We start from the raw sequence: 11,795 nt of genomic DNA on the forward strand, positions 1-11,795 counted from the left end.
GTCGACCTTGCTCTTGCCCTTGTCCTTGACGCCGCCGTCGTCGGTGAGGTCGATGAAGACCGGAGCAGGGCCAGCCCACCCGAACGCCGCCTTGTACGCTGCCAGGGCAGCCTCCTCCGACGTCTGCTGGGGCGGCGGCATTGCAGCAAGCTGCGAGCGCTCCTCCTCCTCCTCCTCCTCCTCGAGCCGGAGCGCCTCCGTGTCGCGTTGGAGTATGGCCTTTGTAGCGCATCTGCTCCTCGCCGTCGGCCTGCTCCTGGCGGAGCTAGTGCTCCTTCCATCGCTCGAGGTGGGCCACCTCCTCCTCCGGCGTTGCGGCGAAGTGGACGGGAGGCGCGCTCACCCACTCGCGGTACTGGCCCGTCCACGAGTAGGCCTCCTCCGGCCAAGTGGGCGGAGGCGGGGAGCGCTTACGCGCCAGCTCCGGCTTGGGCTGGACGGGCAGCGACGGTGGCGGTGGCGGCACGAAGAGCGGGGTGTGAACGGAGTCTCCCGCCGCCGACAGGGCAAGGGCTTGCTCCAGCCCATCCCAGTGCGCGTCCTCCTCGAAGCAGCTAGCCTCTAGCGCGTGCTGCAGGGCCTCCTCGAGGGCGGCTTGGTACTCCGCCTCCGCCTCCATGTCCTCTGGCTCTACCTGCGGGGGCAGCAGTGGGAACGGCGGCGGGACGACGTCGACACCCGAGCGTCGTTGCTTCTCGTGTTCGAGGGCGAACCACGCCTCCCAGTTGGGGGAGTCGGCGACGTACTCTGGCAGTTGACGCTGCTCCGGCGTGAGCTGCGCGCGGCGCCTGCGCACCTCGTCGTCGTGTGCCCGCTGGGTACGCGGAACCGCCGGCGCCGGGATCCGTTGCGGATCCAGATGCCAACGGTGCGGCAGCGTGACATCGGGGTACGACAATGGCTGCCTGTACTCTCAGTGCCACCGCGCTTGGTGCACCAGGATGTGCAGGCGCCGGCGACCAGGGCGGAAACGCGTCGCCGCCGGAGGAGGAGGGGGAAGGGGAGCACGGGAGGACGAGGCGCCGGGGGTGCCCTTGCCCTTGCCCTTGCCATTGTTGCTGCCGAAGAGGCCCATGGGCGCGCTAGGGTTTGCGGTCGCCGGCGAGGAAGTAAAGGGAGTGGTGGGGGCCAGATGTGGACGGGAGAAGTGGATGAGGCCGACCCCGCCGCACGCATGGTTAAAAAAGGACGCTTCCACTGGCTGACGCGTGGGCCCGCTGTCGGTGGTCGTCATAAATAAGACGACCGGTGGCGGTTGGGTGGCCGCCAGGTGGGGACGCGGCAGACGGCGAGGAGACGCGCGGCGCGTCCGCTTCACGTCCGTGCCGACGCATTTCAAGCACAATTTTGGGCCGAAAATGGGTCGGCACGGACGCCAGGCGGACCCGATTTAAATTTGAGTCGGCGTGTTGGACTGCCATTTTTGTTTGCGCCGACCCAAACGGACGCGGGCGAATGAAATGGATCGTCCCATTGAAGTTGCTCTTATGTGTTGAACGTGAGTATGCATCATTTGTTTGATCCTCGTGAAATGTGAATGGAACTTGGTGGCTTGGTGCGCCAGGCTTGGTGCGCGGTTGGGCCTCGGTCGAGTCAGAGGTGGTCAGGTGATGCATGACGTGAAAATCCGTGCGTGCCCACACGGATTGCAAAAGAAAGAGAAACGCGTGCGCCTCCCCACCATACGTATTAACTTTTGTCAAAATCGGTTGTCAGATACTCAGATCTGGGGGGGCGCCTATCTTCTCGCTGCCTGGATCCGAAACCCTAGCCGCCTCTCTCTCTCTCTCTCTCTCCTGCAGATCTCCTACCACTACCTCCTTCCAACCGCTCTCCTCAGATCCATGGCTTCACTCTTCCTTCCAACAGCCTGCCACCGTGGTCCGCTGGCGAGATGGATCTAGCCCGCCGGGTTGAGACGCAGGCCCGCTGGCCGGACGGCAGCAACGTGCGTCCCCTCACCCGGTCCATATCCACAACTACTCCAGATGGGAAACAGCACGGTGGCGACCGGGCCGCTCCCGGAGACTCTCACGGCGGCCGGCGTGCGAGCGTGTGCGCCTGTTCCTCTGATGGGTGGGTGAGTCCTCTGCTAGCTCCAAGATGCTGCTACGCCACGAGCTTCTTTCATCTAATCCCCTCCTCTAGGAAAACAAGTCGCATCTGACGAATCCATCCTTACCATGTTTCTTCTGTCTTTGCAGGTTGGATCTCTATTTTATGTTATTATTACAGATGATTTGCATAAGGAAAACGAACAGAGAGTTTTTTTTTAAAATCTTCTGTATATCACCGGAGGACAAAGCAAAAAGAGAATCGTTGTTCAGAAGATTCACCGGAGTACGGTTTTTAGGGTGTTTGGATCCGTGGGAATTTTTCCTAAAAGGATGTGAAACTCTTTGGGATTTTCCCCAAGAATTCATGCAGTCTATTATTTTTGAAGATTTTTTTTCTCAAACCTCTTCTTGCAATTCCTTTACTTTTGGTGGTGTATAATACACTCTTTGATGACGTCTTTTTTTTGCCACGCCCCTTAGTACCACTTATATAGGTCCTGATACAGAGATGTAACAATCCAAAGTACATTTTATTAGCCTAGCTCTGTCGCTAAGCCTTTTGATCCTAGCACTTACCATTCTTTAGTGTTTGTTAGTCCACTCTTCGCCAGTGCTAAGGTGATATGAGGGTATGTACTAAGATTAAAAAACTTAGTGCCGCTACCCAGCTTAGTGTTCAATGCTATGCTAGATTAATCTTAATTAGTTTATGGTCATCCGTTTTAGTTAAATTCATAAATTGATAGTTTTAAAGTCTAGCTCCTATGATGCCAAGGTAAATTGAAAGAGAATATTAATTTATTCATCTTAGCTTCTATTGTGTCGGTGGTAGAGATGTGGAAGCTCCACTCGCTAAAGAGACGCTCGGTGATGGAGTAATCTAGCTAGCATTTGTGTTAGTGAATGGAGGATAGATGCTTGCATGCTAGTAAGAGTTCAGGGCCTCTCTCGCTCAAATCATTGTAGTATGAAACGTTTCTTTCTTTGTTGCATCTTTTTGGTTCAGGAATGAAGAAAAAGAAAAAAACCCAAAGAAGTTTCCTTTTGCCTATGTCCCAAAGGGAAATTAAATAGAAATTCAACATCTAGTACTCCATTTGACTTTTAAAGCGTAACAACATTTGAGTCATACTTTTGGTTGTGATTCTTGTTGCTTCGATTCGATTTGACTTTTTTTTGAAGTGTAACAACATTTGAGTCATACTTTTGGTTGTGATTCTTGTTGCTTTGATTCGATTTGACTTTTTTTTGAAGTGTAACAACATTTGAGTCATACTTTTGGTTGTGATTCTTTTTTCTTTGATTTGATTCGACTTTTTTTAGCTTATGAACATTCAAGTAAGATTGTGTTTCTTTGATTTGACTTTTTTGTTATTAATTTTGTGTGTGCTTCTATTAGGATTTTAATGACTTTTTTAATCAAGTGAACCAAACACATAATAGGTTGACAAACTTGATGTATCTAATAATGGTTTTGCAGTCGTGGTTCTATCAGATTGGTGCATTTTCAAACCATCCATTTGTTTGTGAGGTTTATTTGTTTTTAAAGTATGTGCTCATCTTTTGGGGATGTGCGCACATAGAGTGAGTGGTTCACATGTGTACTAGTAGGGTCGGCCTGTCTCCATTTTCATTTTGGTAGCAGTCGTGTTGCAGCCAAAGCTGTCCACTCGAAATGAATGAATGGAGGCTGTCCACTCGTTCTCTCTCTCTCTCTGGAAAGATCCATCCAATCCACGGACATATTTTGTACTCCCTCCGTCCGAAAATAAACGTCTCAAGCTTAGTGTAACTTTGTACTAAAGTTAATACAAAGATGAGACACTTATTTTGGGATGGAGAGAGTACTACTTACTAGGCTAGCAATAGTTTTTTCTTCTGCTGTTTCCTTGCTGTACGAGTATTCATTCATGCTTGTTCTTGAGGTAAGGAAAGACCTTGGATTCCTTGGCCTGTTCTCAGATGATGATGTTGCTCTCTATACAATTGTTTGTTGAGGCACGTAGGCCACCCCCACCGCTCTGGATTTGCTCGTGACAGACAGGCCGTCTGCTGCTGCATTTGATTTCTTGCTTGTGAAGGTTTCTAGATCCTGATGCATAGTCAACTTGATCGTGACCGATGAACTCTCGGTAATTGATCATCTCTTCTTTATTTTAAACCATATACTTTTTTCCATGTTGTTTTGGTCTGACTAGACAGTTTACTGATTTCTTTTTTGTTTCTGTTAAAATTTGCCAAGCGCCTGAGGTTACAGAATGCATCTTATGGTAAAGAAGAGATGCTTGAGGAGGGAGTAATTAGTTAGCATTTGTTTTAGTTAGTTAATGGAAGTGCAGATGCTTGCATGCTAGTGAGAGAGTGTAGGGCCTTTGATTTGGTTTTCAGTGCTCCCTCCGATCCATATTAGTTGTTGTTTAAATGGATGTATATATATATAGCATTGAAATACATCTGTTTGAGCGACAAATAATATGGATCGGAGGGAGTAGTATTTTTGTGTTTCTGCCAAGTAATAAGATCTTGATTTTTATATTCTAGTGAACCAAAAAAATAATAATAATTTACCAAAATTTATGTGTCTTTTCATGCTGCAGGCTATCATACTCGTGCTTTTTTTCAATTTCCTTGTTGTGCATGTATGCATGTTTATCGGCATGTTGTTGGATTCCTTGGCTCATAGGAAAACCATTGGAGTATGAAACGTTTCTTTGGGTTATGTGATTAAGTAGCCACAAGGAAGAACTCGAACAGAGAGGGCGGGGGGGCGGGGGGAATCTGGCGTGGCCATTCCGTTGCTCATCCTTTGGGGATGCGCAATGGAGTTGTTCACGTGCTCTCGTGGGGTAGCAGCCAAAGCTCCAATGTCCATTCATTATCTCTCTGGATAGATTACATCCAATCTTAATTTCGTGTACTACGCACAAGCAACAGTTTTCCTTTTTTTAGCATATGTTCATGAGGATCTTGGATTTTTCTTCTTCAGGCGTGTCGACGACCCATGACCTCGGCAAAATGGATTTGCTGGTGACAAGAAGCCGTATGCTGCTGCTGCATTTGATGTCTTGTGAAGGTGTCGATCCTGATCCATACGGAGCTTTGATTAGACACATGCACTCCTGGTAATCGCCTTGTCAATTTCCTTTGTGTTTTTGCCTTTGCTATCCCCTCCACACACACACACACATTCCCTGTAAATCCATGGAGATTTCTCGCACCGAGGCAACAGTTTTGCAATTTCCTTACTGTACATGTGTTCATCAGGACCTTGGATTATGATATGATCTCTCTCTTTCCATGTCCAGGCATATGTAGGTGACCTGCAACTCCGCGACATGGATTTGCTAGTGCCACAACATATGGTGTCTTGTGTTTTACGACCCATGGTCTCTAGGTAACCGTTTTATGTTACTCTCCTGCCTATTCCCTTTTCTAACAAGCTGTTATTCTTCTCAAGAAAAAGACAATTATTTCTACAAACAAGGGTGAGCACAAGTCAACTAACCCAGCTGCTGGGTTGCAGAAATAAGCCAAAAATACCCAATCAAACAAATGGTCCAGATACACCTCTCTTAGGGGAGTGCAGCTTTACCCGAGACAGTGCTTAACCTTGTTTTGTAGACCGCTGGTCACTCTAACTTTAACTTTTTGAACCACATTCCTTAGCATCAAGGTAGTAACGAAATCATACACATCCCAATGCTAATGAAATTAATTTAACGCTAAAGCTTTCACCAACATTCTGCAATTAATAATTAGGAACATTTCAACCCAAATGGACCATGACTTATCAGCACTCGGTCTACGTTCTCATATGTTTGGCCTGTGAACACGGCACCGTCCAATGTGTAGCAAACATGGTTAAAATTTGTTTAACATGCAGTTTATGGATAGTTTTGAATGAAGGAAGACTTTTTATTCAACTCATTCAGCATCTTTGCTTTTCCTCCAGACGCGTTCTTCTGCATGTTACAGCTGCTTCCTGCAAGCACCAGAAAGAAAGACAAAGTAAGTTATGCTACTTCATTTATGTTCTCTTCTCACATTGGGCGCTACATGTGGATGATGATGCGCAGCACAAGGTAAAATAAGATGAAATGATCCAACAGGTTATTGCATAAAATAAAGTACACGTTACGCTAATTGCATCATTGTTAAACCCATCTTAACAAAATGCATTGTGGAGGTAGTTAGCATGATTATTCAATTAACCGATCAACCCATTTACCGATGAAGGTATTAATGTTGCTTGTTGGACAGAACTAGCTAAGGAATAAAAATGATTTCTGTTGTTCTTTTTGAAAGTTAACCACACTCCACATCAGACACTGTCACGGTTTTTTTGTTTCAGTAGCATCAGTTTAAGAAAGAGGCATGTCCTTAGATACAAGTACAAGCCATGAACAATGCATTTGTGATAGATAATAGTGTAGTGTAGATAAATAGCAGAAAGACAACAGTCCCTTAAAACAAGTTTGTGCTATGCATCTGAAGCATGCTTCACATGAAATTGGTAGACAACATTATTATTAAATATTATATTAGCATGCTGACTACCCTTTTGGGGTACAAAAGTAATTTATGTTGTTCATTTTAAAAGCCAAGCACTATTATTACACCTAGCCAGGACATTCAGTATTTCAGTTCATAGAAAAGGTTAAAAAAAAGCATGAGTACGCTGATGTTCATTTTAAAAGCCAAGCACCATTATTACACCTAGCCAGGACATTCACTTCATAGAGAAGGTTAAAAAAAAGCATTCTTGTGCTGATCTTGTTGTTTTGATAGCATCACTTCAGCAAACAACTTCACGACATTATTACTTCACGACATTATTAAACACTATATCATGGTTTAGCAATATCACAGTATGACTGATCTTATCATCTCAATAGTACCAGTTTAGCAAAGAGACATCTGTCCCTAGAAGCGAGTTTGTGCTACAACATTATTAAACAAGTTGGCATGTGTAAGCAGCTTAACAAAGCACTGGCGTAGATAAATGAGCATCAATTGTTAGGCATATTCAAATATATTAATACAGTTAAAAAGCCAACAAAACAGATGCCTAGCTAGTTGTACTTGAGTTCATATAGAGAGTAAAAAGAAAGCATGAGTGTGCTGTGAATAGCACCAGTTTAGCAAAGAAGCATCTGTCCTTATAAACAACTTTGTGCTATGAATATGTATGAAGCATGCTTTGCATCAAATTGGTAGACAACAATATAAAAAATACTACGTTAGCATGGTTGAGCAATTTATTAACAAAGCAAAGGTAGAAAGGTAATTTTGGGACATTCGAGATAAGTTTGCATGGATGTATCTAGACATGTCGCTCATTTTGAAAGACGAGCGCTAGTAATTATTTCTTAGCTAGGACATTCAGTTGCACCAGTTTAAGAAAGAGGCATGTCCTTGGAAACAAGTACAAGCTATGAACAATGCATTTGTGGTAGATAATAGTGTAGTGTAGATAAATAGCAAAAAGACAACAGTCCCTTGAAACAAGTTTGTGCTATGCATCTTGCTTCACATGAAATTGGTAGACAACATTATTATTAAATATTATATTAGCATGCTGACTACCCTTTTGGGGTACAACGCAGTGGTGAAGTCCTCCCCACTTGTGCCAAGAGGTCCTGGGTTCGAACCAGCCTCTCTGCATTGCACTTTGCAGGGGTAAGACTAGGTTCCTATAATCCCTCCCCAGACCCCACCTTGTGTGGGAGCTTCTATGCACCGGGTCTGTCCATTTTAAAAGCATGGTAGAGCAATTTCATAAAGTTAAGGTGTAGATAATACTTAGTGTAGATAAATAAACATGCTTGGGGTTTCTCCCCTTTTGGGGTACAAAGTAATTTATGTTCATTTTAAAAGCCAAGCACTATTATTACATCTAGCCAGGACATTCAGTTCATAGAGAAGGTTAAAAAAAGCATTAGTACGCTGTTGTTCATTTTAAAAGCCAAGCACTATTATTACACCTAGCCAGGACATTCACTTCATAGGAAAGGTCAAAAAAAGCATGAGTACGCTGATCTTGTTGTTTCAAAAGCATCAGTTTAGCAAAACAACATCTGTCCCTAGAAACAAGTCCGAGCTATGAATGTGAAACATGCTCCACATCAAACAACTACTTCACGACGTTATTAAATACTATATCATGGTTGAGCAATATCACAAAGCAATGGTGTAGACAATCGCATAGATAAATAAACATGCTTGGGATTTCTCCCTATTTGGGGTACAAAACTAATTTCTCTTGTTCATTCTGAAAGCCAAGCACCACTATTATTCCTTGCTAGCTGTACTTCAGTTCATGGAAAGATAAAAAAAGCATGAGTATGACTGATCTTATCATCTCAACAGTACCAGTTTAGCAAAGAGACATCTGTCCCTAGAACTGTCCTTGGAAACAAGTACAAGCCATGAACAATGCATTTGTGGTAGATAATAGTGTAGTGTAGATAAATAGCAAAAAGACAACAGTCCCTTGAAACAAGTTTGTGCTACGCATCTAAAGCATGCTTCACATGAAATTGGTAGACAACATTATTATTAAATATTATGTTAGCATGGTAGAGCAATTTCATAAAGTGATGGTGTAGATAATACTTAGTGTAGATAAATAAACATGCTTGGGGTTTCTCCCCTTTTGGGGTACAAAGTAATTTATGTTGTTCATTTTAAAAGCCAAGCACTATTATTGACATTCAGTTCATAGAGAAGGTTCAAAAAAGCATTAGTACGCTGTTGTTCATTTTAAAAGCCAGGCACTATTATTACACCTAGCCAGGACATTCACTTCATAGGAAAGGTCAAAAAAAGCATGAGTACGTTGATCTTGTTGTTTCAAAAGCATCAGTTTAGCAAAACAACATCTGTCCCTAGAAACAAGTCCGAGCTATGAATGTGAAACATGCTCCACATCAAACAACTTCACGACATTATTAAATACTATATCATGGTTGAGCAATATCGCAAAGCGATGGTGTAGACAATCGCATAGATAAATAAACATGCTTGGGATTTCTCCCTATTTGGGGTACAAAACTAATTTCTCTTGTTCATTCTGAAAGACAAGCACCACTATTATTCCTTGCTAGCTGTACTTCAGTTCATGGAAGCTAAAAAAAAGCATGAGTATGACTGATCTTATCATCTCAACAGTACCAGTTTAGCAAAGAGACATCTGTCCCTAGAAGAGTTTGTGCTACAACATTATTAAAAGGCCATAATATATTGTTAGGCATATTCAAATATATGAGCATATGTTAGGCATATTCAAATATATTGACACAATCAAAAGGCCAACAAAACACATGCCAGCCACACTATTGAGTGGCCCACTGCCTAGCGGTAGTAATTATTAGAGAGGTAAAGGAAAGCATGAGTGTGCTGTGAATAGCCCCGGTTTAGCAAAGAGGCATCTGTCCTTATAAACAACATTGTGCTATGAATATGTCATGCTTTGCATCAAATTGTTAGACAACAATATAAAAATACTATGTTACCATGGTTGAGCAATTTATTAACAAAGCAAAGGTAGAAAGGTAATTTTGGGACATTCAAGACAAGTTTGCATGGATGTATCTAGACACATCGTTCATTTTGAAAGACAAGCGATAGTAATTATTTCCTAGCTAGGACATTCAGTTGAACCTGTTTAAGAAAGAGGCATTTCCTTAGAAACAAGTTTGAGCCATGAGCATGCAGCATGTTTCACAACATTATTGAACAAGTTAGAATGGTTATGGTGTAGATAAATAAGCATCAGTTGTTAGGCATGTTCAAATGTATTGACACAATAAACAAATTTCCATGCCAACAAAAGACATGGCAGCCACACCTTTGAGTGGCCCACTGCCTAGCGGTAAGCAATTTTAGGCGCCTTTATGGCTTGCAAAAAGACCAAGGAGAAATAAATTCTACTCCTTCCATCCCTAGTTAAGTTGACTTGGATCTGTCTGGATACATCGGCGCATCTAGACAAACCTGAGTCAATTAATTCGGGACAGTTCACTTCTGAGGTAAAGGAGGATAATATATGTGTCCTTGCACCTGCTTGAGAATCACTGCCTAGTAAACATTATGATGTGTAAGTGATGTTTTAATCGGCAAAGCCAAATTCAAACATGCTGGCAACAGTAGTATGGAGATTAGCATTTGTTGAAAATCCTTCTAGCTTGAAAGTAGACTAATATGCAATTGTGTGCATCTCATGTATCTTATTTGGAATGAAATATGCAGGTTTTATGACTAACTAGGCGCATCTCTCAAGATGTCAGTCACAATTTATCTTATCCTACCGGAAGGACATGACTTCTTTTCCAAAAACTGAGCTGCTGGAGTTTTGAAGTGTAAACTGAGATGTACATTTCGACTGATGTTCCTTGTAAAATGGGGGCTGCTGCAAAACAGTAGTATGAATGCTGGCACATGCATATGTTAATCACATCAATTATTTGTTTGATTGACTTGTCCAAAGGAATAGTTACCTAGGCACACTCAGTATGGGTGGCCCCTGCTCCCCTTGCAGCGTCTCTTCCCTGTTTCCGCGTTGCTGATGTGTTCCTCCAGAGCCAGAGCTTTCTTCTGGTCCCTTTCCTTGGCCTTGGCCTGCTCAAACCTGCAAGAAAATCCAACCAATAATAACATGAAAACGAGTGAAATCAGACCACTGAATCAATTCGACAGGTTGAAACAGGAGGGCATCGCACCAGTCTCTCTGGCATCGTGCCTGGTAGTCGAGGAACGAGGTGAGATCTTCCATCTTTAGCTGCTGTTCGGCGAGCTTGCGATCGTACTCGGCCTTCAGTGCGGCCTTCTCGGCCTCTGACTTGTCCGCATCCCTTGCACTGCCACGAATCGTCAGTACAAGAAAGGAAATGTTCACCGCGCCACGAATCGCGAGTCCTGAGAAAAGAAAATTCAACCCACCGATGCTTGTCGAAGTGTCTCCGCATCTTCTCGGGCTGCTTCAACTTGCCACACTCCAGGCAGGCGATCTCCCTGCGGTTGATGATGTAGAGAATTGCCTTCGCCACCTGTTCGAGGATCCCGCCAGCGGCCACAGTGACCGCCGCTACCCCTCCCAGGCATCCGACGCTCGATGAAGGGGCCATGGATCCGACCCGTCCGGCGGCGGTGTAGGAGCGTGCGCGGCGGCGGCGGCGGCGGAGGAGCGCGTGCGGCGGAGGGGACGGGGGAGAGGGAGAGAGAGAGACAGCGCAAGCGGCCTCTTAGGTTAAACCCGATGCGATGACAGACGCGCGGTTGGGCTGGGCCCAACTGCCGCTCGGTCTCTCCTCCCTGTGGCCTGCCGCTCGCTCCCTTTTTTCTTTCTTTTCTTTTTCCGCTCGCTGCTGTAATAATAATAAGAAGAAAATAACGTACCGGGTTTTTGACAGATTTGATGAAGTTAGTGAGTTCTAAATATGTTTTAATTTTTTTCACCAATGTATATGAATGCTCACAATTCTTTTATTTACCCACACTACTATTATATTAAACAAGAGAACATCATTAGGGCGGACGAAAACTCTGCCCATCCGTGCCTGCACCCGCATCTGTACAGTACAAAAAAAGCACAATTTATTTGGATTCTGAAAACTAACTAATCTCTATCTCAATTAGTGGGATTAGTATTCTATAAATTTCTCTCTTCCCTCACAACCGCTTGCTGCTCCTCCTCTACTCCTCCACGAATGCGAGCACGGATCCCCGCCGCCGCCCTCC

The 11,795-nt window shown here is 44.2% G+C and overlaps 1 protein-coding gene and 1 long non-coding RNA gene across 3 annotated transcripts; one reads left to right on the plus strand and one right to left on the minus strand.

The window, feature by feature from the left end:
• The first annotated feature begins 1,663 nt into the window (after positions 1-1,663).
• LOC119298955 lies at positions 1,664-10,530 on the plus strand. Of its 2 annotated transcripts, none has more exons than XR_005146041.1 (6): positions 1,664-2,076; positions 2,205-4,189; positions 5,044-5,179; positions 5,363-5,451; positions 6,010-6,065; positions 10,308-10,530. It is a non-coding gene; the product is annotated as an uncharacterized LOC119298955 (long non-coding RNA). The 2 variants fall into 2 exon arrangements; XR_005146040.1 differs by having other exon boundaries at positions 1,665-2,080.
• Positions 10,531-10,546: 16 nt separating this feature from the next.
• LOC119298954 lies at positions 10,547-11,257 on the minus strand. Its single transcript, XM_037576265.1, has 3 exons — positions 10,998-11,257; positions 10,778-10,915; positions 10,547-10,686 (listed from the first exon to the last, which is right to left on the minus strand). The coding sequence occupies exons 1-3, from the start codon at positions 11,180-11,182 to the stop codon at positions 10,566-10,568; spliced, it is 444 nt and encodes a 147-aa protein (XP_037432162.1). The 5' UTR covers positions 11,183-11,257; the 3' UTR covers positions 10,547-10,565.
• Between the last annotated feature and the right edge of the window lie 538 nt (positions 11,258-11,795).

This window comes from Triticum dicoccoides, chromosome 5A, assembly GCF_002162155.2.
Source record: "Triticum dicoccoides isolate Atlit2015 ecotype Zavitan chromosome 5A, WEW_v2.0, whole genome shotgun sequence".
NCBI lineage: Eukaryota > Viridiplantae > Streptophyta > Magnoliopsida > Poales > Poaceae > Triticum > Triticum dicoccoides.